This window comes from Musca autumnalis, unplaced genomic scaffold, assembly GCF_047663935.1.
Source record: "Musca autumnalis isolate F117 unplaced genomic scaffold, ASM4766393v1 scaffold_2, whole genome shotgun sequence".
Taxonomy (NCBI): Eukaryota; Metazoa; Arthropoda; class Insecta; order Diptera; family Muscidae; genus Musca; species Musca autumnalis.
This window is the reverse complement of record NW_027411755.1, coordinates 38,480,817-38,506,405: the sequence shown is the minus strand read 5'-3', so window position 1 is coordinate 38,506,405 and position 25,589 is coordinate 38,480,817. Positions and strand designations below refer to the sequence as shown.

At 37.1% G+C, this 25,589-nt stretch overlaps 3 protein-coding genes and 1 long non-coding RNA gene across 4 annotated transcripts; all 4 read right to left on the bottom strand.

Annotated features, from left to right (window-relative positions):
- Window positions 1-3,061: 3,061 nt before the first annotated feature.
- On the bottom strand, window positions 3,062-3,632 carry LOC141392719 (uncharacterized). Its single transcript, XM_073965602.1, has 2 exons — window positions 3,480-3,632; window positions 3,062-3,378 (listed from the first exon to the last, which is right to left on the bottom strand). Exons 1-2 carry the CDS (start codon window positions 3,589-3,591, stop codon window positions 3,164-3,166), a joined length of 327 nt encoding a protein of 108 aa, XP_073821703.1. The 5' UTR covers window positions 3,592-3,632; the 3' UTR covers window positions 3,062-3,163.
- Window positions 3,633-6,572: 2,940 nt separating this feature from the next.
- On the bottom strand, window positions 6,573-7,297 carry LOC141392718 (uncharacterized). The gene is made up of 2 exons (XM_073965601.1): window positions 7,096-7,297; window positions 6,573-7,026 (listed from the first exon to the last, which is right to left on the bottom strand). Exons 1-2 carry the CDS (start codon window positions 7,214-7,216, stop codon window positions 6,692-6,694), a joined length of 456 nt encoding a protein of 151 aa, XP_073821702.1. The 5' UTR covers window positions 7,217-7,297; the 3' UTR covers window positions 6,573-6,691.
- Window positions 7,298-19,998: 12,701 nt separating this feature from the next.
- LOC141392220 (uncharacterized) lies at window positions 19,999-21,310 on the bottom strand. Its single transcript, XM_073965174.1, has 3 exons — window positions 21,100-21,310; window positions 20,470-20,899; window positions 19,999-20,047 (listed from the first exon to the last, which is right to left on the bottom strand). The coding sequence occupies exons 1-3, from the start codon at window positions 21,308-21,310 to the stop codon at window positions 19,999-20,001; spliced, it is 690 nt and encodes a 229-aa protein (XP_073821275.1).
- Window positions 21,311-23,778: 2,468 nt separating this feature from the next.
- LOC141392717 (uncharacterized) lies at window positions 23,779-24,342 on the bottom strand. The gene is made up of 2 exons (XR_012409860.1): window positions 24,139-24,342; window positions 23,779-24,043 (listed from the first exon to the last, which is right to left on the bottom strand). It is a non-coding gene; the product is annotated as an uncharacterized lncRNA (long non-coding RNA).
- Window positions 24,343-25,589: the final 1,247 nt, after the last annotated feature.

Below are 25,589 nucleotides of genomic sequence, written 5' to 3'. Positions count from 1 at the left end.
TAAAGATGGGATCTTCTACTTTCATAGCCAGGCTTTGCTTTTGGAAAGTCCCCAACCAAAGCTGTGATATTCGTCACTATAATTAAAATCGCTAAAATGAAAATTTGGGGTTTATTTGCGACTATTGTGATATCTTCGTTGTTTGATCACCTACGAGAACCTACTTTACATCATTAGAAAGGTGATATTTTCTACTTTTATTGTCAGGTTTTGCTTTTGGTATACCCCGTATAGAAGCTGAGATATTCGCTTTGGAAAAAACGTTGTCTTTTTATCCACATAAGTTTTTTGCCCATTCCGACCCCTAAATATTATCCGACCATCACCAAAATCAATAGGCTTCTTCCCCTCCGGGACCCCCATCAACATCCAAAATTGACGTGACGATTCGATCAAAATTGCGACCTGTAGCGTGATTACAAGGTTTAGATGGACAGACGGACGGACGGACGGACTGACGGACGGACACACATAGCCAGATCGACTCAGCATTCGACTCGAGACATTCATTTTGGTATATATAAGTATGGGTCTACGACCATTATTTCGATGCGTTACAAACATTTTGGCCAAAACCAACTTATAATACCCTCCCCACATAGTGGTGTAGGGTATAAAAATTTACTAATTTGTTTGACCAATCCAATTCGGGGGGCCCGGGCCTCCTGTGACCTATCCACGAAACTTTGCAGGTGGCCTAAACATATTTTTAAAAATCCACGGCCTTTGTAGTTGGCCTAAAATATTTTTAAAAATGTAAGAGCCTTTTTAGGTGCCCGTAAAAATATTTTTAAAAATTTAAGAGCCTTTGTAGGTGGTGTAGGATAATCTCTTGAGATACATACGAGGAGTTAGCATTCGTATGCAGTCACCTGTTAGCCATAAAAACATGCTCACTAAAATGATACATATGTATGTATGTACCTCTCACTAAAGATAGTATACTACACAGATGTGCATGTGATTTTTTAAGTATGTTCAAATTAAATTTAAACCTACAAACTGACTAGCATCTGCAACTTCCCAAATGACTTCGGCTACTACATAAAAGGTGAATAAACGTTTGTGTTTATAAAATGTATAAATAAATGTTTTTTTTCGTTTGTGGTTTCTCATATATTTCTGGGAGTTTCTTAAGATTTGAAATCTACCATTTTCAGTTCGGTTCAGTTTTTGTTTTTGCGCATTTAATGTTATGTGGTGTGGTGTTATCTATCGTTTTGCTTCACATTATTTTCTGGGTCGTTCAACAAGATGCTGGGTGAACTGTCGAATTGATGTGGTTGCTGGATGTGAATAAGCATACAAAATGTGTACACATTGCATTATGTTTTTTGTTGAGTTTGGCTCCAATTCCATATCTCCATAACACCTCATTTTAAAGTTTTTTTTTTTTGGAAGTGAACTTTTGTTTCCATATTTGTTAAATAGCTGAAAGTGTGTGCGTGTGTGTGTGTTTTTTTTTTGTTTAATGGTAGGGACGCTAATGGCATTTTGGGTCATCATTGTTTTGGTGAAACATTTTGTGAAATTTTGTAAACGGTTGCAAAGCAGTTTTTTGGGAGTTTTTTTCTACAGCATCCGTTTCATGTAGACGTTTTGTTGTTTCCAGGCTACCGAACGCCATTTTTGCCATGGTAGCAAGTTTTTGGAAAAAATATGTTAGTAAAGCGGTTGATGTTGGAATTGGCATATGTAATAAAATTTAGTGTGATTTGAAGTGAGGAACAACAACCAAAGACCAAACCATTGTAGTTAACCTAAAAATATTTTTAAAAATCTACGAGCCTTTGTAGTTAACCTAAAAATATTTTTAAAAATCCACGAGCCTTTGTAGTTAACCTAAAAATATTTTTAAAAATCCACGAGCCATTGTAGTTAACCTAAAAATATTTTTAAAAATCCACGAGCCATTGTAGTTAACCTAAAAATATTTTTAAAAATCCACGAGCCATTGTAGTTAACCTAAAAATATTTTTAAAAATCCACGAGCCATTGTAGTTAACCTAAAAATATTTTTAAAAATCCACGAGCCATTGTAGTTAACCTAAAAATATTTTTAAAAATCCACGAGCCATTGTAGTTAACCTAAAAATATTTTTAAAAATCCACGAGCCATTGTAGTTAACCTAAAAATATTTTTAAAAATCCACGAGCCATTGTAGTTAACCTAAAAATATTTTTAAAAATCCACGAGCCATTGTAGTTAACCTAAAAATATTTTTAAAAATCCACGAGCCATTGTAGTTAACCTAAAAATATTTTTAAAAATCCACGAGCCATTGTAGTTAACCTAAAAATATTTTTAAAAATCCACGAGCCATTGTAGTTAACCTAAAAATATTTTTAAAAATCCACGAGCCATTGTAGTTAACCTAAAAATATTTTTAAAAATCCACGAGCCATTGTAGTTAACCTAAAAATATTTTTAAAAATCCACGAGCCATTGTAGTTAACCTAAAAATATTTTTAAAAATCCACGAGCCATTGTAGTTAACCTAAAAATATTTTTAAAAATCCACGAGCCTTTATAGGTAACCTAAAAATATTTTTGAAAATCCACGAGCCTTTGTAGTTAACCTAAAAATATTTTTAAAAATCCACGAGCCTTTGTAGTTAACCTAAAAATATTTTTAAAAATCCACGAGCCTTTATTGGTACCCTAAAAATCCGTGAGCCTTTATAGGAAACCTAGAAATATTTTTAAAATCCACAAACCTTTGTAGGTAACCTAAAAATAGTTTTAAAAATCCACGAGTATTTATAGGTCCCCTAAAAATATTTTTAAAAATCCACGACTCTTTATAGGTACCCAAAATAGTTTTAAAATTCCACATGCCTTATTCTATATATTTCTATAGTATCGAAGACCTCCGAAGGAGGTTTCTATAGCATAGAAGACCTCCATAAGAGGTTTCTATAGTATCGAAGACCTCCGTAGAAGGTTTCTATAGTATCAAAGACCTCCGTAGGAGGTTTCTATAGTATTTTTTACAGTATTATTTATTAAAATCATATTTAATAAAAAAATACGTATTATTCATACAAATTAGTTTTTTCCTGTAACTTAATTTCCTCGTTTACAAATTATTTTTCAATTCACAGGCTTTCTTCAAAAATTTAATCTTGTGTTAACTTGGATAACTCGATAACTTTGGGTTTATCAGACGTAATCATATTCTACATTCAAACGGAAATTAATTGGTTCTGCAGTGTTGACCGTTTCATAGGTTTTGGATCTTTTTAACAGTTGATTGCTAATGGAATAACAGAGGTTTTCACGTATCACTATTGTCAAATGGTGGTTTGTAGAAGTTTTGGTTACTACACAACGATGGGCATTTGGTGGACAACTAATGCGATCGCAGCGGAAGTTAACTGATGGATGAAAATTGGCAAAAAAGAAAATGTTAAATAAAAATAAGTAATAATAATTTCTATGACACTAAGAAAAAATGTTATTAGAAATAGGTACTCACATGGTTCGGTCAACACAGTAACATCACCGACATTGTACATTTTTCCATCCGCTAGGCACATTAAGGCCACAAGTACACAGGAGTAAATACAAGGGAATTTAAACTTCAACATAATCAAAATAAATTCAGCTGTGCTTCTTGCTGTAACGACTTTCAAATGAATTATGAGAATCACCACTAAAGAATGTAAAATCAATACCTCGATAGTTAATGCTCTTGATAACCACTAATTAATAATTTATTTATTTTTCAACATGAACCACAAACATTTTCTACAATCAATTATTGTTAAAATAAGAAAAAAAACTTTTTAAAAGTGGCACTGGATGAATGGTTAAAAGACCCGAACGCGTTATATATTCTACTCAACACGAACTAAAAAACACTATTCAGCCAGGCTGAATAAGGTTTTCCATAGGAAAACTTCTATTCAGCCTAGCTGAATAAGTTTTTCCATAGGAAACCGTCTATTCAGCCTGGCTGAATAAGGTTTTCCATAGGAAACCGTCTATTCAGCCTGGCTGAATAAGGTTTTCCATAGGAAACCGTCTATTCAGCCAGGCTGAATAAGGTTTTCCATAGGAAACCGTCTATTCAGCCAGGCTGAATAAGGTTTTCCATAGGAAACCGTCTATTCAGCCAGGCTGAATAAGGTTTTCCATAGGAAACCGTCTATTCAGCCAGGCTGAATAAGGTTTTCCATAGGAAACCGTCTATTCAGCCAGGCTGAATAAGGTTTTCCATAGGAAACCGTCTATTCAGCCAGGCTGAATAAGGTTTTCCATAGGAAAACTTCTATTCAGCCAGGCTGAATAGGGTTTTCCATAGGAAAACTTCTATTCAGCCAGGCTGAATAGGGTTTTCCATAGGAAAACTTCTATTCAGCCAGGCTGAATAGGGTTTTCCATAGGAAAACTTCTATTCAGCCAGGCTGAATAGGGTTTTCCATAGGAAAACTTCTATTCAGCCAGGCTGAATAGGGTTTTCCATAGGAAAACTTCTATTCAGCCAGGCTGAATAGGGTTTTCCATAGGAAAACTTCTATTCAGCCAGGCTGAATAGGGTTTTCCATAGGAAAACTTCTATTCTGCCTTGCTGAATAACGGTTTCCATAGGAAAACTTCTATTCAGCCTGGCTGAATAACGGTTTCCATAGGAAAACTTCTATTCTGCCTTGCTGAATAACGGTTTCCATAGGAAAACTTCTATTCAGCCTGGCTGAATAACGGTTTCCATAGGAAAACTTCTATTCAGCCAGGCTGAATAGGGTTTTCCATAGGAAAACTTCTATTCTGCCTGGCTGAATAACGGTTTCCATAGGAAAACTTCTATTCAGCCTGGCTGAATAACGGTTTCCATAGGAAAACTTCTATTCAGCCTGGCTGAATAACGGTTTCCATAGGAAAACTTCTATTCAGCCTGGCTGAATAACGGTTTCCATAGGAAAACTTCTATTCTGCCTGGCTGAATAACGGTTTCCATAGGAAAACTTCTATTCTGCCTGGCTGAATAACGGTTTCCATAGGAAAACTTCTATTCAGCCTGGCTGAATAACGGGTTCCATAGGAAAACTTCTATTCAGCCTGGCTGAATAACGGGTTCCATAGGAAAACTTCTATTCAGCCTGGATGAATAAGGGTTTCCATAGGAAAACTTCTATTCTATTCAGCCTGGATGAATAAGGTTTTCCATAGGAAAACTTCTATTCAGCCTGGCCGAATAAGGTTTTCCATAGGAAAACTTCTATTCAGCCTGGCCGAATAAGGTTTTCTATAGGAAAACTTCTATTCAGCCTGGCTGAATAAGAGTTTCCATAGGAAAACTTCTATTCAGCCTGGCTGAATAAGAGTTTCCATAGGAAAACTTCTATTCAGCCTGGCTGAATAAGAGTTTCCATAGGAAAACTTCTATTCAGCCTGGCTGAATAAGAGTTTCCATAGGAAAACTTCTATTCAGCCTGGCTGAATAAGAGTTTCCATAGGAAAACTTCTATTCAGCCTGGCTGAATAAGAGTTTCCATAGGAAAACTTCTATTCAGCCTGGCTGAATAAGGTTTTCCATAGGAAAACTTCTATTCAGGCTGGCCGAAAAAGGTTTTCCATAGGAAAACTTCTATTCAGCCTGGCCGAATAAGGTTTTCCATAGGAAAACTTCTATTCAGCCTGACTGAATAAGGTTTTCCATAGGACACCGTCTATTCAGCCTGGCTGAATAAGGTTTTCTACAGGAAACCGTCTTTTCAGCCTGGCTGAATAAGGTTTTCCATAGGAAAACTTCTATTCAGCCTGGCTGAATAAGGTTTTCCATAGGAAACCGTCTATTCAGCCTGGCTGAATAAGGTTTTCTACAGGAAACCGTCTTTTCAGCCTGGCTGAATAAGGTTTTCTACAGGAAACCGTCTTTTCAGCCTGGCTGAATAAGGTTTTCCATAGGAAAACTTCTATTCAGCCTGACTGAATAAGGTTTTCCATAGGAAAACTTCTATTCAGCCTGACTGAATAAGGTTTTCCATAGGAAAACTTCTATTCAGCCTGACTGAATAAGGTTTTCCATAGGAAAACTTCTATTCAGCCTGACTGAATAAGGTTTTCCATAGGAAAACTTCTATTCAGCCTGACTGAATAAGGTTTTCCATAGGAAAACTTCTATTCAGCCTGGCTGAATAAGGTTTTCCATAGGAAAACTTCTATTCAGCCTGGCTGAATAAGGTTTTCCATAGGAAAACTTCTATTCAGCCTGGCTGAATAAGGTTTTCCATAGGAAAACTTCTATTCAGCCTGGCTGAATAAGGTTTTCCATAGGAAAACTTCTATTCAGCCTGGCTGAATAAGGTTTTCCATAGGAAAACTTCTATTCAGCCTGGCTGAATAAGGTTTTCCATAGGAAAACTTCTATTCAGCCAGGCTGAATAGGGTTTTCCATAGGAAAACTTTTCCATAGGAAAACTTCTATTCAGCCTGGCTGAATAGTGTTTTCCATAGGACAACTTCTATAATAATAAGGTTTTCCATAGGAAAACTTCTATTCAGCCTGGCTGAATAGTGTTTTCCATAGGAAAAATATTAAATATATTAAAAGAAAAAAATATTAAAATATTTTTTGCATATTTAATACAATTATTTATTATTTTATTTATTAATTAGTTATTATTTATTAATTAACATATTAAAATAATGGAGAACATATATTATAAAATGTAGTTGTGTGAAACTTTATTTCATTGCTTTTTTGTCTAATTTGTTTTTCATTTCATTGACTTTCTTCAATAACATCCTTTTGATTTTATCCAAGTCACTCGATGACTTTTTTGGTTTGTCCCACGCCAGGGTATTCACTTTACCATTATGGTCAACATCTAAATGAAAATTAATTGGTATTCCAGTGCTGACTGTTTCATAGGTTTTGGATTTTTGTAAAATTTCATTGCCAATGGAATAGCAGATATTTTCACGTTTTACTTTTGCTAAATCTTTTGATTTTGTAGTTTTTGTAACAACACAACGATTGGCAGTTGGTGGGCAAGTGATGCGATCACAGCGGAAATTATCTGTTGGAGGGCAATTAAAAACAAAATAATTTTAAAAACATTATCAGCTATTTTTTTAGAAATACATACTTGTTTTGGTCTCCACGGTGATATCATCGATGTTGAAAATTTCTCCTTGGGCTAGGCTTACGAGGCCCATTATGGCCACAAGTACCCAGGAGTAAAAAGAAAGGAACTTAAACTGCAACATAATGAAATATTTTAAAGATAAGTCTTGTGCTTCTTGCTCTAACAACTTTCAAATGAATTATGAGAACTGCCACTAAATACTGATAACTCAATACCTCAATGCAGAAATGTAGTTACTGCACTTGATAACCACTAAAATTATTTATTTATTATTTTTTGTATTTTTAAATATTAACCACAAAAAAAAACCTTTTTATACCCTCAGCCTTTAGGCTAAAGAGGGTATTTACACTTTGATACGGCCAAAAATGTGCCTCATCGAAATAATGGTTTTAGACCCCAAGTATGTTTGTACGATATCCGTTTCAGACAATTTTGAGTCGATCTAGCAATGTCCGTCCGTCTGTCTGTCTGTCTGTCCGTCTGTCTGTCTGGCTGGCTGGTGCGCACGATAACTCTCGAACGGATCAATCGATTCGGTTCAAATTTTGGGTATCGAAATATTTTGTCCAGATTTGATTTAAGTTCGAAGATGGGCCAGATCGGTCCACTCCTTCAGGTACCTCCCCCACAAAAGTTCAAAAATGTTCGGAAAAATTGTCCGCACGATAACTCTTGAAGGAAGTAACCGAATTAGTCCATACTTTGCACATCGTAACATTTCTACCAGGCATAGATGGGGTTTCAATATGGACCCTATTGCTTCACTCTTTCGGGTACCTCCCACACAAAATTTTGCTTAAGTGCATTTTAAGGCCTGCTCTCGAATCGCTTTGGTTTTTGTTGCAGCCACTTGTATTCACTACCCCCATTACGACGATATAATTTTTTTCAGGAGCAAGTCCATATATCCTCAGAAATCAGCACGAAAACTGCAAACAACCCTTATAATACCATGTGTCGTAGTTGGAGTACACGATAACTCTCGAACGGATCAACATATTTGGTTAAAATTTTGGGTCTTTCAATATTTTGTCCAAACTTAGTTTAAATTCGAAGATAGACCATATCGGTCCACTCCTTCCGGTACCTCCCCCACAAAGGTTCAACATTTTTCGCCAAGATTGTGGGCATGATAACTCTAGGAGTGAATAACTCAATTGAACCAAACTTTGCTATTGGTAATATTACTTTCAGGCATAGATCGAGTTCTAATATGGACTATATCGGTCCACTCATTTGAGTACCTCCCACACAAAATTTGGAAAAAGTATAGTTTAACAACTCCTCTCCGATCTTATTAATTTGTGACGCAGCAGGTTGCACTTGCGGCCCCTGTTACGACGTTGTAATTTTTTTTCGTGGGAAAGTCCATACTTCCTGAGATAATGACCCAAAAAGTCCAGAAAATCCTACCGGTACCACCTAAACTGGCTAATGTGTAAAATAACCCTTTAAGAGAGAAATCGATTTAGCTCAAACTTTGTAAATTGAAAAGTAAAATTGTAATATATTTAAATTCAGAAAATTAAGTACAACATATTTAATTATATAGTCTGTAAGGAAAATATCCATAGACTAATAAAGAAAAAAAATATTTCCTACAGATTTGTATTAGGTCCGAATATGTACTACATCGGATCACTCCTATGGGTACACCCTACCCAAAGTTTGGAAAAAATGCACTCGTCTTGGATAATTCTGAATTTTGTTGCAACATGTAGTTTTTTGCGGCCCTTTCCATCCTGGAAATTTTTCCCAACAGCTAAAAAACCTACAGAAGTATTGTGTTAACTGTTTGTCTTCGGGTACGTGGCTGAGGGTATATCTCTGTCGGCTCAGCTGACTGATACTTTCTTACTTGTTAAAAGTTGCGGTGTATGAATGGTTAAGTGACGCATAAACATTATCAGTCTTAACCCGCTGCCAACATTCTGCCACACGTGTCACACTTACATGTTAACAGAACAGGAAAGGCAAGGACAATCGATAATGGACTGGAAATATATATTTTTTCATTGCGGTCTATGAAATCCCATACTGGCGGATGTTCTTTACTATCGGGTTTTGGATTTAGAATGCCCAGCAGCCACTCCACTCGGAGACTCATGTCTCCCTTGTGTTGATCGTGGACAGTTTGTAAAGTGTTAAAAAATGGTGGTCCAGGGAACCACATGGCGCAACCATGCGGGTCTCTATGGACAGGAGAATAGATGCAAATTGGGGACGGGTCAACAGTTTCTGAAACTAGTAACAAAAGCTGTGCAAAGGTTTTTCTGGTCTGCCTGGTAGTAGTTTTTCAATATCGGAGATGGCAAGAGGATAGTCATTAAGGCCGAAGTTGGGGCAGTATCGTTTGAGGGCTTGAGAAACCTATCGAGTGTAAAAGTCCTTCGGACATACCGCTACAGACAAACTGTTAACATCAGTTGAATGTCGGTTGGCTAGTGGGCCTAATATCCTTTCTTTCCTGAAGTGAAAAGTAGTGACCTGTAATACCGCTCACAGAGGTTTTCATCTCTAATTCATAGTGTGGGAATAGAGAGCGGGTTTCGCGTGGCAAATGGTCTTAAAAATTATGCATAAGAGTGAAGTTAAAAAAGTTTCTGGCCAGCCGCCATTCGACATTTTTGTTTTTTTTTTGGAAAGTTTGACAGCTTTCAGCCTAAACTTACTCAATGCAATTTGACATACGACCATGTGTTGTGTTGTTTACAGGGACTTAAAAAAATCAAAAATGGAATTTACTTGTGAACATTTTCGTCCGATAATTTTTCACAACTTTCTTCGTGGCAAAAGTGCATCGATCAACTTAAATATTTGTATGTCGATAAAGGACCACCCTATAGCTATATGAAAAAACTGGTTTAGTGAATTCAATGAATTCAAACGAAGATCGTAAGGGTCGTCCAAAAACGCCCGTTATGTCAGAAAAACAATTAATCCATACGTGAACGGATAATGCAAGATCGTCATGTTATATACCGTGAGATAGAGGCAGCCTTGGGCATTTCTTCCAACAACTAACATTTGATATTGGATGTACAGCTGACGGCAAAATTGTGGTTTTTCTCGTTGGATCCCGTGTTGATCGGTGCAGGGAATTTCGAAAAAATGCGATGGCGGTGCTTCAGAAGACGTTTATAAGATGGCAATTTTGTGAAAATTCACCTTTGGTCCCAAACATATTACTATGGAATTACTATTAAACTTTGCTCCCTCCGTATTGTGTGTGGGAGATACCCGAAGGAGTGGACCGATATAGTCCATATTCCTGATACCTGATACATGACTGGGTGAAATAATACAATGTGCAAAGTTTGGACCAATCAGAAATTCCCAGCGATAGTTATTTTACAGTAATTTTCCATTTTATTTCGTTCGGTCAGGGTTTCTTGGAGCTGTTAGGTCAATACATATCAGTCAGTGTTCTTTGCATTAAACAGATGTTTATTTTTACGATGTCATCTATTCCGTCGATGGCATTGTGTGCTAAGTGCTACAAGCAGATGCAAAGTGAAAAATATATCAGATGCAATATATGCGGTTGCAGATTTCATTATTTCTGCACAGAAATAAGTGATTTGAATATCTTTGATGTCATTAAAAAAACTAAAAATGTTTTGTATAATTGCAATGAATGTTTATCGATATCGAGAGAGTTAGTTTCATCTGTTTCATTACTCTCTCTGGAGGTTATAGAGCAGTGTTCACCAGCAACAACAAATTCAACCGCTGCGTTTGTGTTGGGCACACACACGAGATTATCTATCCCTCTCTAGATAAACATCGTGTGCGTTAATTCATTGCTAAAACAAAGAAGATGATCGGTGGTGAGAGCAACGTTCAAACTCACCACAAATGAGATTGTGTGTGTTCACACAGACACGGCTCGCGAGCCCAGTGGTGATTAACACTGTTATAGAGCTTAAGAAAATGCTTGGAGAGTTGTTGGTAAATGTTAATGGAGCTGAGAAAACAACAGATTCATTTGACAATCTCAATACTGGTTTTACTTCTTCTAAATCACTCGAGAATTGTGCTTCTTCTTCTCGCGTTTTATCTAACGTCTCTCTTTGACGTGGTGTTGTTGCTAACAGCGGTTCTCCTGAATATCATAATAGTTCTATGATTGCCAATGCTGTTGTTGTTGACACTGATGTAAACAAAGACGTTTCTCACTTATCTACTAATGCTGCTTCTTCTTATGTTCCTGCTAGTCATTGATGTCAACGCCTGCACGTTTTCGTAACAACAGAGAATAACGAATTCAAATGAGAGCTGTGTCAGCCATTGTTTAACAAAGGGACATTACTCTCCCATCAATTCTCTCTCATTTATTTTGGACATCAATGCTGCTAGTGGTCAACGTGTTATGGATGTGCGCAACAATGAACTCTCTCATTTATCTACAAATGCGTTTTTATCTGAAGGTATTCTCAATGCTGATGTAAACTCCGAGTATACCGAAAGTGCTGATTTGCAAACAATTGCTTCAACGGATGTTAACCCAACAAACGATTTTCGTGTTGCTAAAGGAAGAAATAAACGCAGGCGTAATAGAGCAGTTTTTGGGCAAAATTTGAATTGTGAACTTGATGTTGTAGTTCATAAAAGATGGATTCATTTATCATCTTTTAGGTCTACAGTAACTGCTGATGATATTATTTCATACGTTGTTAAACATGCTGATATTGTACGCGAACATTTAGTTTGCTACAGTTTGATTAAAAAAAAAAAGCTCAAATAGAGGAACATAAAAGTATTAACTTTAAGTTGGAAGTTAATGCAGATCTTTATAATGAAATATTTAAGCCAACATTGTGGCCCTTTTAATGTGGATTAAATCATACTTTGCGAACAGGAAATGTTTTGTGAATATAGAGAATTGCAAATCTGATTATTACTTCGCTACCTCCGGTATACCTCAGGGTAGTATTCTGGGACCCTTGTTTTTCATACTTTTCATTAATGACACTAGCTCGTGTTTTCATTATGGGAAATATCTTCTTTTTGCTGATGATATAAAACTATTTTCAAAAATGTCTTCAATTCGCGATTCAATGTTATTACAAGCCGACATTAATCGGCTAATCTCTTGGTGTCACTTGAATAAACTTAATTTCAATCCGTCTAAATGCGTCCATCTTCCTTTTGGAAGGCTATCTAAAATGATAAATAGTCATTATTCTATTGGTGACATTATGCTTTCAAAAGTAAGCACCAAACTTGATCTTGGTGTAGTTTTCGATGCTGAATTTTCATTCAAGTACCATATTGACTATATTTTGCCTAGCCCATATTCAGTTCTTGCTTTTATACGTCGCAACTGTAAAGAATTTTTGGATCCTTATACTCGCAAATTATTGTATACGACATTTGTCAGATCTAAACTTGATTATGCCTCAATTGTTTGGAATCCGTATTATTCCTCACATATTGATCGCATTAAGAGAATTCAAAAAAAAAAAATTGTTAAATTTGCATTGTTTTCATTACAATTTACTAATCCTTTACCGTCATATGAAGCACGTTGTAAATTAATAAGCTTGGATTCGCTATGTGATCGACGATCCAAAATGTCTATAATTCTTCTTAATAAGCTAGTTTGTGGATATATAGATTGCCCGGATCTATTATGTTTAATTGGATTTAAAGTGCCAATAAGATCCCTTCGATTTGCCGAATATTTTAACGTTACGACCCACAGAACAAACTATGGTCGAAACGAACCTATTGTGAGAACATTAAATGAATTTAATAAAATTAATTTGGAAATTGATTTAGATTTTTGCTACCCTCTAGATAAATTTAATGAGTTATTAGATTTATATTTTGCTAGTAAGTAAGCTGGTCTGTAAGGATTGTAATTCCATAGACTCAATAAATAAATAAATATCTCAGGAAGTATGGACATGCGACCGAAAAAAATTGTACCGTCGTAAAGTGAGCCACAACGACAACCTACTGAAAAAAAGCTCAAAACGATCCGAGAGAAGCTCTTAAACTTCACATTATCCTAATTTTGTGTGGGAGGTACCCGAAGCAGTGGACCGATATAGTCCATATTCGAACCCTATATATGTGGAAGGAATAATACAATGTGCGCAGCTTAGACCAAATCAATTGCTACATTCAAGAGTTACCGGACAAAATTCTGAGTGGATATAGCCATATCCGTCTGTTGTAGTCACTCTAGCGTCCGCAATAATTGAGCTAGAGCGCTAGCCGAGTGTCTTTTTTTCCATAGGCAGGTCAAGTTCGTAGATGGGCTGTAGCGGCCCACTTTTTCGGAGCTCTCAATCTTCACATTATACGAATTTTGTGTGGGCGGTACCTGAAGGAGTTGACCGATATAATCCATTTTCGAACTCGATATATCTGGAAGGAATATTAAGATGTGCACATTTTGGACCAAATCAGTTGCTACCTTCAAGAGTTACCGGACAAAATTCTGAGTGGATATAGCCATGTCCGTCTGTTGTAATCACTCTAGCGTCCGCAATAATTGAGCTAGAGCGCTAGCCGAGTGTCTTTTTTCCATAGGCAGGTCAAGTTCGTAGATGGGCTGTAGCGTCCCACTTTTTCGTATTGCCTTCATATAACGTTACCTCCCGATTTTCGGTATTTTGAGGATTTTTAGCTTCAAATTTTAACAGGACTATCTGTAATTTGACATTTAAGGTTCCTAGCGGTTACAAAATATCTCCACAAAAATTTTCAACATAGGTCCATGTTTTGATATAGCCCCCAATATAACAGTACCTCCCCATTTTCGGTATTTTGTGGATTTTAACTACAATGTTCAATTAAACTACCTGTAATTTGAGACTTGAAGACAACTCCACCAAATATTGTCAACATAGGTCCATGTTTTGGTATAGCCCCCATATAACGGTACCTCCCGATTTTCTGATTTTTGAGAATATTAGCTACAATTTTTATCTAAACTATCTGTCACAGTGGTCACAAAATATCTCAACCAACAATTTTTCACATCGGTCCATCTTTTGGTGTAGCCCCCATATAAAGGTACCTCCCAATTTTCGGTATTTTGAGGTTTTTAGCTAAAATGTTGAACCGAACTAGCTGCAATTCGAAATTTGAGGTTCTCAGTGGTCCCGAAACTTCTCCACCAAAAAACTTCAGAATTGGTGTATGTTTTAATATAGCCCCCATATAACGGTACTTCCCGATTTTCGGAATTTTTAGAATATTAGCTACAATTTTATCTAAACTATCTGTAATTTTCCATTTGAAGTCCCCAGTGGTCACAAAATATCTCAACCAACAATTTTTAATGTCGGTCGATGTTTTGGTGTAGCCCCCATATAGCGGTTCTTCCCGATTTTGCATTTTGAAGATTTTAGCTAAAATTTTTCACCGAACTTGACATTTTGCAATTTGACATTTAAGGTTCTCAGCGGTCGCCAAAGTTCTCCCCCAAAAATCGTCAACAAAGGTCCATGTTTTTATATAGCTCCCATAGTAATGCGAACTCGTAACCTCTGAGTATCTTACAGAAAACCCCCTAGCGTAATGAAGACTTCCATATACTGAGTATTTGTAATCATGAAAACAAAAATATTTCTTGAGTATTTTCAACCATGTAAAATATTGTATTTTATTAAAATTATATTAAGATCATATTTAAAAAAATTCCTCGTTTGCAATTTATTTTTCAATTCATTGACTTTCATCAATAATTTATTGTCCATCATATTCTACATCCAAACGGAAATCAATAGGTATTTTAGTCTTGACCGTTTCGTAGGTTCTGGATTTTTTCAACAAGATCTGGCTAATGGAATAACACCGGTTTTCACGTCTTACTCTTGTCAACTGATAGGATTTAGAAGTTTTGGTTACTACACAAAGATGGGCACTTGGTGGACAAATAATTTTATCGCAGCGGAAATTAACTGATGGATGGATATTGACAAAAAAAAAAAAAAAAAAATGATAAATAAAAATAAGTAAAAATAATTTCTATGACACTAAGAAAAAAAAAAAATGTTATTAGAAATAGGTACTTACATGGTTCGGTCACCACAGTAACATCACCGACTTGGTAAACTTTTCCATCCGCTAGGCATATTAAGGCCACAAGTAAACAGGAGTAAATAGAAAGAAATTTAAACTTCAACATAATCAAAATAAATTCTGCTGTGCTTCTTGCTCTAACGACTTTCAAATGAACTATGAGAATCGCCACTAAAGAATGTAAACTCAATACCTCGATAGTTATTGCTCTTGATAACCACTAATTAATAATTTATTTATTTTTCAACATCAACCACAAAAATTTTCTACAATAAATGAGAATAAGAAAACCACTCTTAAAAAGTGGTGGTGCACAATGGTTCAGAAATCTATTTTCTGGTCAAAATCCCAATTTTTTAGCATAATAGTATGCTAAGTCTAAAAAGTGAGTTTTGCAGGAGAAGCTCTCAAAGTTTGGAAAATTTTTTGAACTTCAGTACTATGCTAAGTCAATATTTGTTTATAACTTCTGTTCGGATTGACCGATCATTACCAAAATTAGACAGAATTTAAGTTAAAGGACGTTCGACACCTCCAAATAATAGTTTGCTAATTCTGAAAAGCGAGTTTTGCAGGACAAGCTCTAAAAGTTTGGAAATTTCTTTGACCTTCAGTACTATGCTAAGTAAATATTTGTTTATAACTTCTGTTCGGATTGTCCGATCATTACCAAAATTTGACAGAATTTAAGTTAAAGGACGTTAAATATAAAAATGTAAAGAACTTGAAAACATGCTAAGTCGACTTAGCATACTATTGTTTGGAGGCGTCGATATGTTGACAATTTTTGGAGGAGTAGTTTTGTGACCACTGAAAACTTCAAATGTAAAATTACAGGTAGTTCGCTCAAAATTTTTAGCTAAAATCCTCAAAACACCGAAAATCGGGAGGTACCGTTATATGGGGGCAATACCAAAACAGTGACCTATTTAAAAAATTTAAGTTGATGAAAAAATAATATGAAAAAAAAAATCAATTTCAACAAAAAATATATTCAAAAAAATCCACGTTGATAAAAAATATTAAAAGAAATCAAGATGATGAATTTTTTTTTTTTTAAAAAATTCACTTTGATAAAAAATATTTTTCAAAAAAATCCACGTTGATGAAAATATATTTACAAAAATCCTCGCTGATGAAAAAATATTTAGAAAGAAATTCACGATAATGATTAATGTAATTCACAGGAGGATGTACCAAAGCCATCAGTTTGTTGTTTTACTCTTTGGTAGAACTTTCGGACATTCTGGCTCCTGTACATCTCGATTTTTTCAAACTCTCGCTTTTCCATTTCTCTCATTTTCCTGCGGAAAAAACGTTTCTCCTCTCCCCTTTTCTCCTGATATCTCTCTTGTGCGTTACGCGTTGCTACGGATTGTAAAGTAGCCCTACATGCCGCATTTTTTTCTTCGGTAGCAGCACAACACTCCTGGTCATACCATGGATACCTCGGTGGAGGTCTCTGGTATCTAAGCATGGATTTTGCGGCTGTTTGCATGGAATGGACAATACTTTGTCATTGTGCTGATATGTTATTGTGACGAGAACTCCTTTGAATAAGCAATTGGGCCAGTAGAGTGGAATATGCTGTGGCTTTCTGTTGGGATTGCAGCTTACCGATGTCTAACTTTCGTGTTAGGTATTGGTTCGAGTCTATGTTTGCTCCTCGGAACGAACGTACATCCAACACGCTCAATGAAAGTTTCCCATCTAGCACAACGTGATAAATTTTATTTCTTGTTTTCTGATCCGGAGACAGCCGGGTGCCCTTATGAATTTCTAGATGCTTAAATCTGGTGCTGCTAACTATCGTGTTTTTTGCCGCAGCAAAGTCTATCAGCCTAATTACGTTGTCAGATGTTTCACTGTGGAGACTAAGTTTTTCCCGACTGTTGGGCCAAAGATATTCTCCTCTACAATTTTGGCATTATAATCGCCTAGAATAATTTTAATGTCATGAGCCATGGACAACGGTCGTGTGTTACTTCTAAGCGCTCATAGAATATATCTTTGGCCTGTTCGTCTTTGTCTTCGGTTGGAGCATGAGCGCAGATAAAGCTAATGTTGAAGAAATTTGCTTCTATCCGTATTGTAGCAAGACTTTCATTCACTGGAATGAAGCTGGAGATCAGATGTTTTAACTTCCGACTAACTACAAATCCGCAACCAAACTCATGCTTTGTGTCGTGGCAGCTATAATACAGTGCGTCACCTTTATGTGTTGTTGTGACGCTTTTTCCATTCCATCGTATTTCCTGTATGGCAGTAATGTCGGCCTAGTACTTTTCAAGTACATCTGCCAATGCGTAAACTGCACCTTCTCTATAAAGAGTGCGAACATTCCAGGTGCAGATTTGCAGATCATGGTCCTTAAAACGTTTCGTTTTTTCTTAGTTGACTGCTTTTTGCTAGAGGGGGGTTATTAACCCGACGTCCAAACCCGAATTGTTAACGTTCTTACGGGTGAACGCGCGGCACATGTTAGGTCACTACCTTTAACGGGTGTTAAATGTAGCTTCCCAGGCGATAACACGGGAAGGTCAGTGTCCACTTGAGATGAAAGAGGCACCAAGATAGATCCTGGGCTTTGCCATGTTAAAGCCGGTCAGGGCCGTTCCGTGATATCTTTCATCCCCTCCGTCACCCTTTGTTGTCGTTGTGTTTACAAGGACTTGAAAAAATCAAAAATGGAATTTACTTGTGAACATTTTCGTCCGATAATTGTTCACAACTTTCGGCGTGGATAATCACGGCAAGAATGCATCGGTCAACTTAAATATTTGTATGCCGATTAATGACCATCCTATAGCTCTATGAAAAACTGGTTAAGTGAATTCAATCGTGGCCGACACTCGCTAAAAAAACGAAGATCGTAAGGGTCGTCTAAAAACGGCCATTGTGTCAGAAAAACAATTAAGCCATAAGTGAACGGATAATGAAAGATCGCCATGTTATACACCGTGAGATAGAGGCAGCCTTGGGCATTTATTCCACCAACTAACATTTGATATTGGATGTACAGCTGACGGAAATATTGTGGATTTTCTCGTTGGATCCCGTGTTGATCGGTGCAGGAAATTTCGAAAAATGCAATTGAGTTGCTTTAAAAGACGTTTATAAGATGGCAATTCACCATTGGTCCCATACAAATTACTATGGGAAATCTAAGATCCCCGCGGCATGTGTTAACATATTCCGATTATGCTCAAACTTTGGCAATTTGTGAGCTTTTGGGTCATTATCACAGGAAGTATGAACTAACTTCGGAAAAAAAATTAAAAGTGGCCCGCTATGAGAACCTCTTGAAAAAAATTCAACACAATACTAGAGAAGCTCTTAAACTTTGCTCTCTCCGAATTGTGAGTGGGAGGTACTCGAAGGAGTGAACCGATATAGTCCATATTCCAACCTGATACACGACTGGGTGAAATAATGCAATGTGCAAAGTGTGGACCAATCAGAAATTCCCTGCGAGAGTTATTTTACAGATTTTCCATTTTATTTCGTACGGTTAGGGTTTCTTGGATCTGTTATTATTTTTATTATTTATTGCTTTTACGCCAAATCGTGGGCGCATAGTGCCAATACAAAATTATTCCAATCATTTCTATTTGAACTTAAAGTTTTAACATTATTCCAAGATAGATTTCCTGGATGTAAGGTTATTTCTTCTTCAATGCTTCTTCTCCAGCTACCCCTTGGTCTGCCTCTTCTTCGCATTCCTTGTGGATTCCAATCAAAGGCTTCTCGACATATATCATCCGCTGGTTTACGAAGAACGTGGCCTATCCACCTCCATTTCCTTTCACGGATTACTGTAGCAATCGGCTTAATATCACTCCTCTGATAAAGATCCAAGTTTGATATCCAGTTATTTGGATCTATTAACGAAAGATTGCAGCTTATTCGTGAGCTTGTTGGACACAAGCCAGGTTTCGCATCCATAAAGCAGAACTGACAGAACATTACTTTTAAATATGCGTATCTTTGTTTTGGTACTTAGTTGATTGGACCTCCATATTTTATACAAACCCGCAAAAGCGACCTTAGCCTTTGGGATGGGGGTTGATATATCATCACGTTTACCTCCATCTTTCGTAATTTGACTGCCTAGGTACGTAAAGTTCGCCACCTGTTCGATGTCTTGTCCATACAGAGAGAGCGGTTGTCTTTGAGAGGAGTTTAAGTGAAGTGATTTGGTCTTTTCCACGTTAATCTTTAAGCCATATGCACTTGAAGTTGATGCTATGTCGGTTATTTTGCTTTGTACATCTGATAACCGCTTAGATATTAAAGCAATGTCATCAGCATATACAAGGTCGTTGAGGTGTTCCATCTTTAATTGGTGCCACATTATTCCTCGGCGCGGATTGTTGTCGATTGTCCTGACAAGTATTTCATCAATAACAATAAGAAATAGCAGCGGTGACAGCACACATCATTGTCTCACCCCGGATTTTACGGATATAGCGGGGGAGAGTTTATCGCCATGTCTTACTCTGCATTCAAAACGGTGGTATTGTGCTTTGATTAGGTTACAAATCTTGTCGGGGACACCTTTTCTGCTCATAGCTTCCCAAATACTCTGGTGCTTAATTAAGTCGAACGCTTTTTTGAAGTCAATGAAGACAAGATGGAGCGAGTCTTGCATTTCGTTTATTTGTTCCATTATTATGCGTATAGTGGCAATATGGTCGACACAAGATTTGCGACTGCGGAATCCGGCTTGTTGGCGCCTAAGCGTATCGTCAATTTTATTCTCAATACGGTTTAGAATGATTTTGCAGAATATTTTTAGACAGCTGCACAGGATCCAATTGTTGCAGTCGCTTAGTGCCCCTTTTTTCGGTATTTTTACCACTATCCCTTGTAGCCAATCGTTTGGAAACGTTTCTGACGTCCAGATATCCTGAAATAATTCATGCAAAGCCAGAGCAGATAGTTCATTATCCGCTTTAAAGAGTTCTACATGGACATTGCCAACTCAATTTCTGTGACATTGCCGACTCAATTTCTGTGATGCTGGGGCATTGGGACCCGACGCGGTTGATATGCTGGATTGCGTAATGAGGTACGAATTTCGCCAGGTTGTCATTATACTCAGATGGAACCTGAAAGAGCTCGGTGAAATGCTCATACCATCGTGAGAGCTGTTCTACTTCTGAGGTAAGAATTGTGCCATCTTTAGCTTTTATTGGGACATTTCCATTTATTGGTCTACCTGACAATCGTTTTGTGCATTCATAAAGCATTTTAGTGTTCCCACTTGCAGCTTCAGTTTCTGCTTGTGTCGCAATCGAGCTGATCCACATCCGCTTATCGTGTCTACACCTTCGCTTTACAGATTTGTTTAAAGTCTCGTATTGACGGTATGCAGCTTCCTTGGAAGCACGAGTTCTTGCTGAATTGACAGCTGCCTTTTTTCTGCGGCGTTCATCGATAACCTCCCAGGTAGTTGTACATATCCAGTCTTTTTTGGTTTTGCGTTGGTGACCGAGTACTTTTGATCCTGCATCGATAAAAGCATCTTTTATAGCATTCCACTTCGAATCAACGTTACCATGCGGTGCTATGTTTGTGATGTTTAATTGTAGCTGTTGACGATATTGCTGTCGGATGTTTGGATTTTTGAGTTTTTGGATGTCTAATCGTGTCGATGTGTGGATGTTACGAGTGTCAGTGCGCACAATTTTTAGGCGGAATTCGCCGATCAGAAGATGGTGGTCTGAGCCAATGTCCGCACTACGTTTGTTCCGCGTATCTAAGAGATACTGTGTCTCCACATCTTATTTATGCAGATATGGTCAATCTGATTTTCGGTACGGCCATCTGGGGAAACCCATGTAATCTTATGGGACCTTTTGTGGGGAAAAAGCGTGCCACCTATTATAATATTGTTGGAGCTACACATTTCCGTGAACATCTCGCCATTTTCATTAATTTCGCCTAAGCCTTGATTACCCATGATATTAGTAAGGTTGTCGTTATTGGCGCCAACTTTGGCGTTAAAATCGCCAAGCAAGATCTTAATGTTTCCTGGAGGAATGTTGTTCAGCGTGCCATTGAGTTTACTATAAAAACGATCTTTTTCGCAAAATGGTGAAGTTTCCGTGGGTGCATAGCACTGAATTATAGTGGCATTTCTAACTCTAGTTCGGAACGTTGCCGTCATAATTCTTTCATCAATAGGATCCCATTTGATTAGAGATTGGATCTGTTAGTCCAATACATATTTCAGGAAGTATGGACTTGCGATGGAAAAAAATTTTACCGTCGTAAAGTGAGCCGCAAGGACAACCTACTGGAAAAAATTTCAAAACGATCCGAGAGGAGCTCTTAAACTTCAAATTATCCGAATTTTCTGTGGAAGGTACCCGTAGGAGTAGAACGATATAGTCCATATTCGAACCCTATATATGTGGAAGGAATAATAAGATGTGCAAAGTTTAGACCAAATCAATTGCTACCTTCAAGAGTTACCGGACAAAATTCTGAGTGGATATAGCCATGTCCGTCTGTTGTAATCACTCTAGCGTCCACAATAACTGAGCTAGAGCGCTAGCCGAGTGTCTTTTTTCTATAGGCAGGTAAAGTTCGTAGATAGGCTATAGCAGCCCACTTTTTCGGAGCTCTCAAACTTCAGATTATACGAATTTTGTGTGGGCGGTACCTGAAGCAGTTGACCGATATAGTCCATTTTCGAACTCGATATATCTGGGAGGAATATTACGATGTACAAATTTTGGACGAAATCAATTACTGCCTTCAAGAGTTACCGGACAAAATTCTGAGTGGATATAGCCATGTCCGTCTGTTGTAATCACTCTAGCGTCGGCAATAACTGAGTCAGAGCGCTACCAGAGTGTCTTTTTTCCATAGGCAGGTCGAGTTCGTAGATGGGCTGTTGCGTCTACTTTTCGTATAGCCTCCATATAACGTTACCTCCCGATTTTCAGTATTTTGAGGATTTTTAGCTTACATTTTTAACCGGACTATCTGTCATTTGACATTTAAGGTTCCTAATGGTTACAAAATATCTTCACCAAAAATTGTCAAAATAGGTCCATGTTTTGGTATAGCCCCATATGATGGTCCCTCCCGATTTTCGGTATTTTGAGGATTTTTATCTTGAATTTTTAACCGAACTACCTGTAATTTGACTTTTGAGATTCTCACTGGTCACAAAACTACTCTACCAACAATTGTCAACATAGGTCCATGTTTTTGGTATAGCCCCCATATCACCGGACCTCCCGATTTTAGGTGTTTTCGGGTGTTTAGCTACATTGGTATACCGAGCTATGGTTACAAAACTTCTCCATTAAAAATTGTCAACATAGGTCCATGTTTTGGTATAGCCCCCATATCACCGGACCTCCCGATTTTAGGTGTTTTCAGGTGTTTAGCTACATCCGTATAGCGAACTATCTGCAGTTTGACATTTGAGGTTCCAAATGGTCACAAAGCTACTCCACGAACAATTGTCAACATAGGTCCATGTTTTGGTATAGCCTCTATATCACCGGACCACCCGATTTTAGGAGTTTTCGGGTGTTTAACTACATTGGTATACCGAGCTATCTGTATTTTGACATTTGAGGTTCCAAATGGTTACAAAACTTCTCCATTAAAAATTGTCAACATAGGTCCATATTTTGGTATAGCCCCCATATGACGGTACCTCTCGATTTTTGGTGTTTTCAGGTGTTTAGCTACTTTGGTATACCAAACTATCTGTAATTTGACATTTGAGGTTCCCATTGGTCAAACAATTACTATACCAAAAATTGTCAACATAGGTCCATGTTTTGGTATAGCCCCCATATAACGGTACCTCCCGGTTTTTGGTATTCTGAGGATTTTTATCTTGTAATTTTAACCGAACTACCTGTAATTTCACATTTAAGGTTCTCAGTGGTCACAAAACTACTCCATCAACAATTGTCAACATAGGTCCGTGTTTTGGTATAGCCCCCATATGACGGTACTTTCCGATTTTCGTAATTTTGAGAATATTTGCTGCAATTTGTATCTTAACTATCTGTAATTTGCCATTTGAGGTCCCCAGTGGTCACAAAATGTTTCAACCAACAATTTTTAACATCGGTCCATGTTTTGGTGTTGCCCCCATATAACGGTACCACCCGATTTTCGGTATTTTGAGGATTTTAGGTACATTTGTTAACCGAAGTGTCTGTAATTTGACATTTGAGGTTCTCAATGGTTAAGGAAATTCTCCACTGCAAATCATCAACATAAGTCCATGTTTTGGTATAGTCGCCATATAACCGTACCTCCCAATTTTCGGTGTTTTGACGATTTTAGCCACTATTTTTTAACAAACTAGCTGTAATTTGGCATTTGAGGTTCTCTGTGGTCACGAAAATTCTCTACAAAAAATCGTCAACATAAGTCCATATTTTGGTATAGCCCCCATATAATGGTACCTCCCAAGTTTTGGTATTTTGAGGTTTTTACCTAAAAATTTTAACCGAACTTGTTGCAATTTGGCTTCCAAGGATCTCAACGGTAACGAAATTTCTCCACCAAAAATCGTCAACAAAGGTCCATGTTTTGGTATAGCTCCCATAGTAAAGCGAACTCATAACCTGTGAGTATCTCACAGAAAAACCGCTAGCGTAATGTAGACTTACATTTATTGAGTATTTGCATTGACTTTCTTCAATAATTTATTCTTGATCATATTCTACATGCAAACGGAAATTAATTGGTATTTTAGTGTTGACCGTTTCATAGGTTCTGGATCTTTTCCACAAGATCTTGCTAATGGAATAACACTCGTTTTCACGTCTTACTCTTGTCATATCGTAGGATTTTGATGTTTTGGTTACTACACAATGATAGGTATTTCGTGGACAAATAATGCGATCGCAGCGGAAATTAACTGATGGATGGAAATTGACAAAAAAGAAAATGATAAGTAAAAATAATTTCTATGACACTAAGAAAACTAATTTTATTAGAAAAAAAGGTACATACGACGATCGGTCACCACAGTAACATCACCGACTTGGTAAACTTTTCCATCCGCTAGGCATATTAAGGCCACAAGTACATAGGAGTAAATAGAAAGGAATTTAAACTTCAACATAATCAAAATAAATTCTGGTGTGCTTCTTGCTCTAACGACTTTCAAATGAACTATGAGAATCGGCACTAAAGAATGCAAACTCAATACCTCGATAGTTATTGCTCTTGATAACCACTAATTAATAATTTATTTATTTTTCAACATCAACCACAAAAATTGTCTACAATAAATGAGAATAAGAAAACCACTTTTAAAAAGTGGTGGTGCACAGTGGTTCAGAAATCGATTTTTCTGGCCAAAACCCCAATTTTTTAGCGTCACCGATTGTTAATTTCTTAATGGGACTCAATAGTAAACATATTGGAGCTAAAATTGAAATTATGTGTGTAAAAATTTGTGTTTTTTCCATACCGTTTCCCATATAAATTATAAAATATGGGGAGATACCGTTATATGGGGGCTATATACAAACATGGACCAACATATGTTGAAAATTTTTGGAGGAGTAATTTTGTGACTACTGAAAACCTCAAATTTCAAATTACAGATAGTTCGATCAAAAATTTTAGTTAAAATCCTCAAAACACCGAAAACGGGGAGGTGCCGTTATATGGGGGCTGTATAAGTTAGATACGTTGGCCATCAAATTCTCGAGCCCAGTCGATCACGGATGCTGATTGACAGCTCGGGTATCACCTCTACAAGTTCCCTCTGCGGAGACCGGAGAGTGTAGATACCAACGGGCGACGGTTGTTGTTGGTTTGCCCATTTTGATACATAGGAGAGACTGTTCTCTCACTGGAATAATTGTAGTTGTATTAGTAATAAACGAAGATCCTCTGCGATCAACACGATCCTCTGCGATCACTAAGATCCTCTGCGATCCACGTGAACCTCTGCGTTCACTTTTGTTTTATCTCTAGAAGCGAAAGCGCCAAGGCCTCTGCGCCAACCCCAGATTACAAAAGGTAATCTCTTTGTTGTAAAAAAAGAATTGAATATCACAATAAACAGCAATCATATTTATATAAAGAATTAATACTGGTTGTTTTTATTTCACTTCTTCTTTTCTCCCTCTACTGCTCATCATATACGGTAACTGAGAAACATAACCTATGGATCACCCCTCCCTCACCTCAACATTTTATCCTATCGAACTGGAGAATTTGTTGTTGCCCAATTAAACATTTGGTCGCATCGAGCCGGATAGATGCCAGCCTTTTTGTTGTCGCTGCTCCAGTTGCCTGTTCCCTCTCTCTTGTATTGTGTTACAACGAGATTTGAAGCATTTGTTGTTGTCTTAGCACGGACAAATATTGAAGAAAATTGCATCTCCTCTAAACAACAACAAATTACCATACTAACACCAGGTACGTAAACTCAGATTTCTATAAAAAGT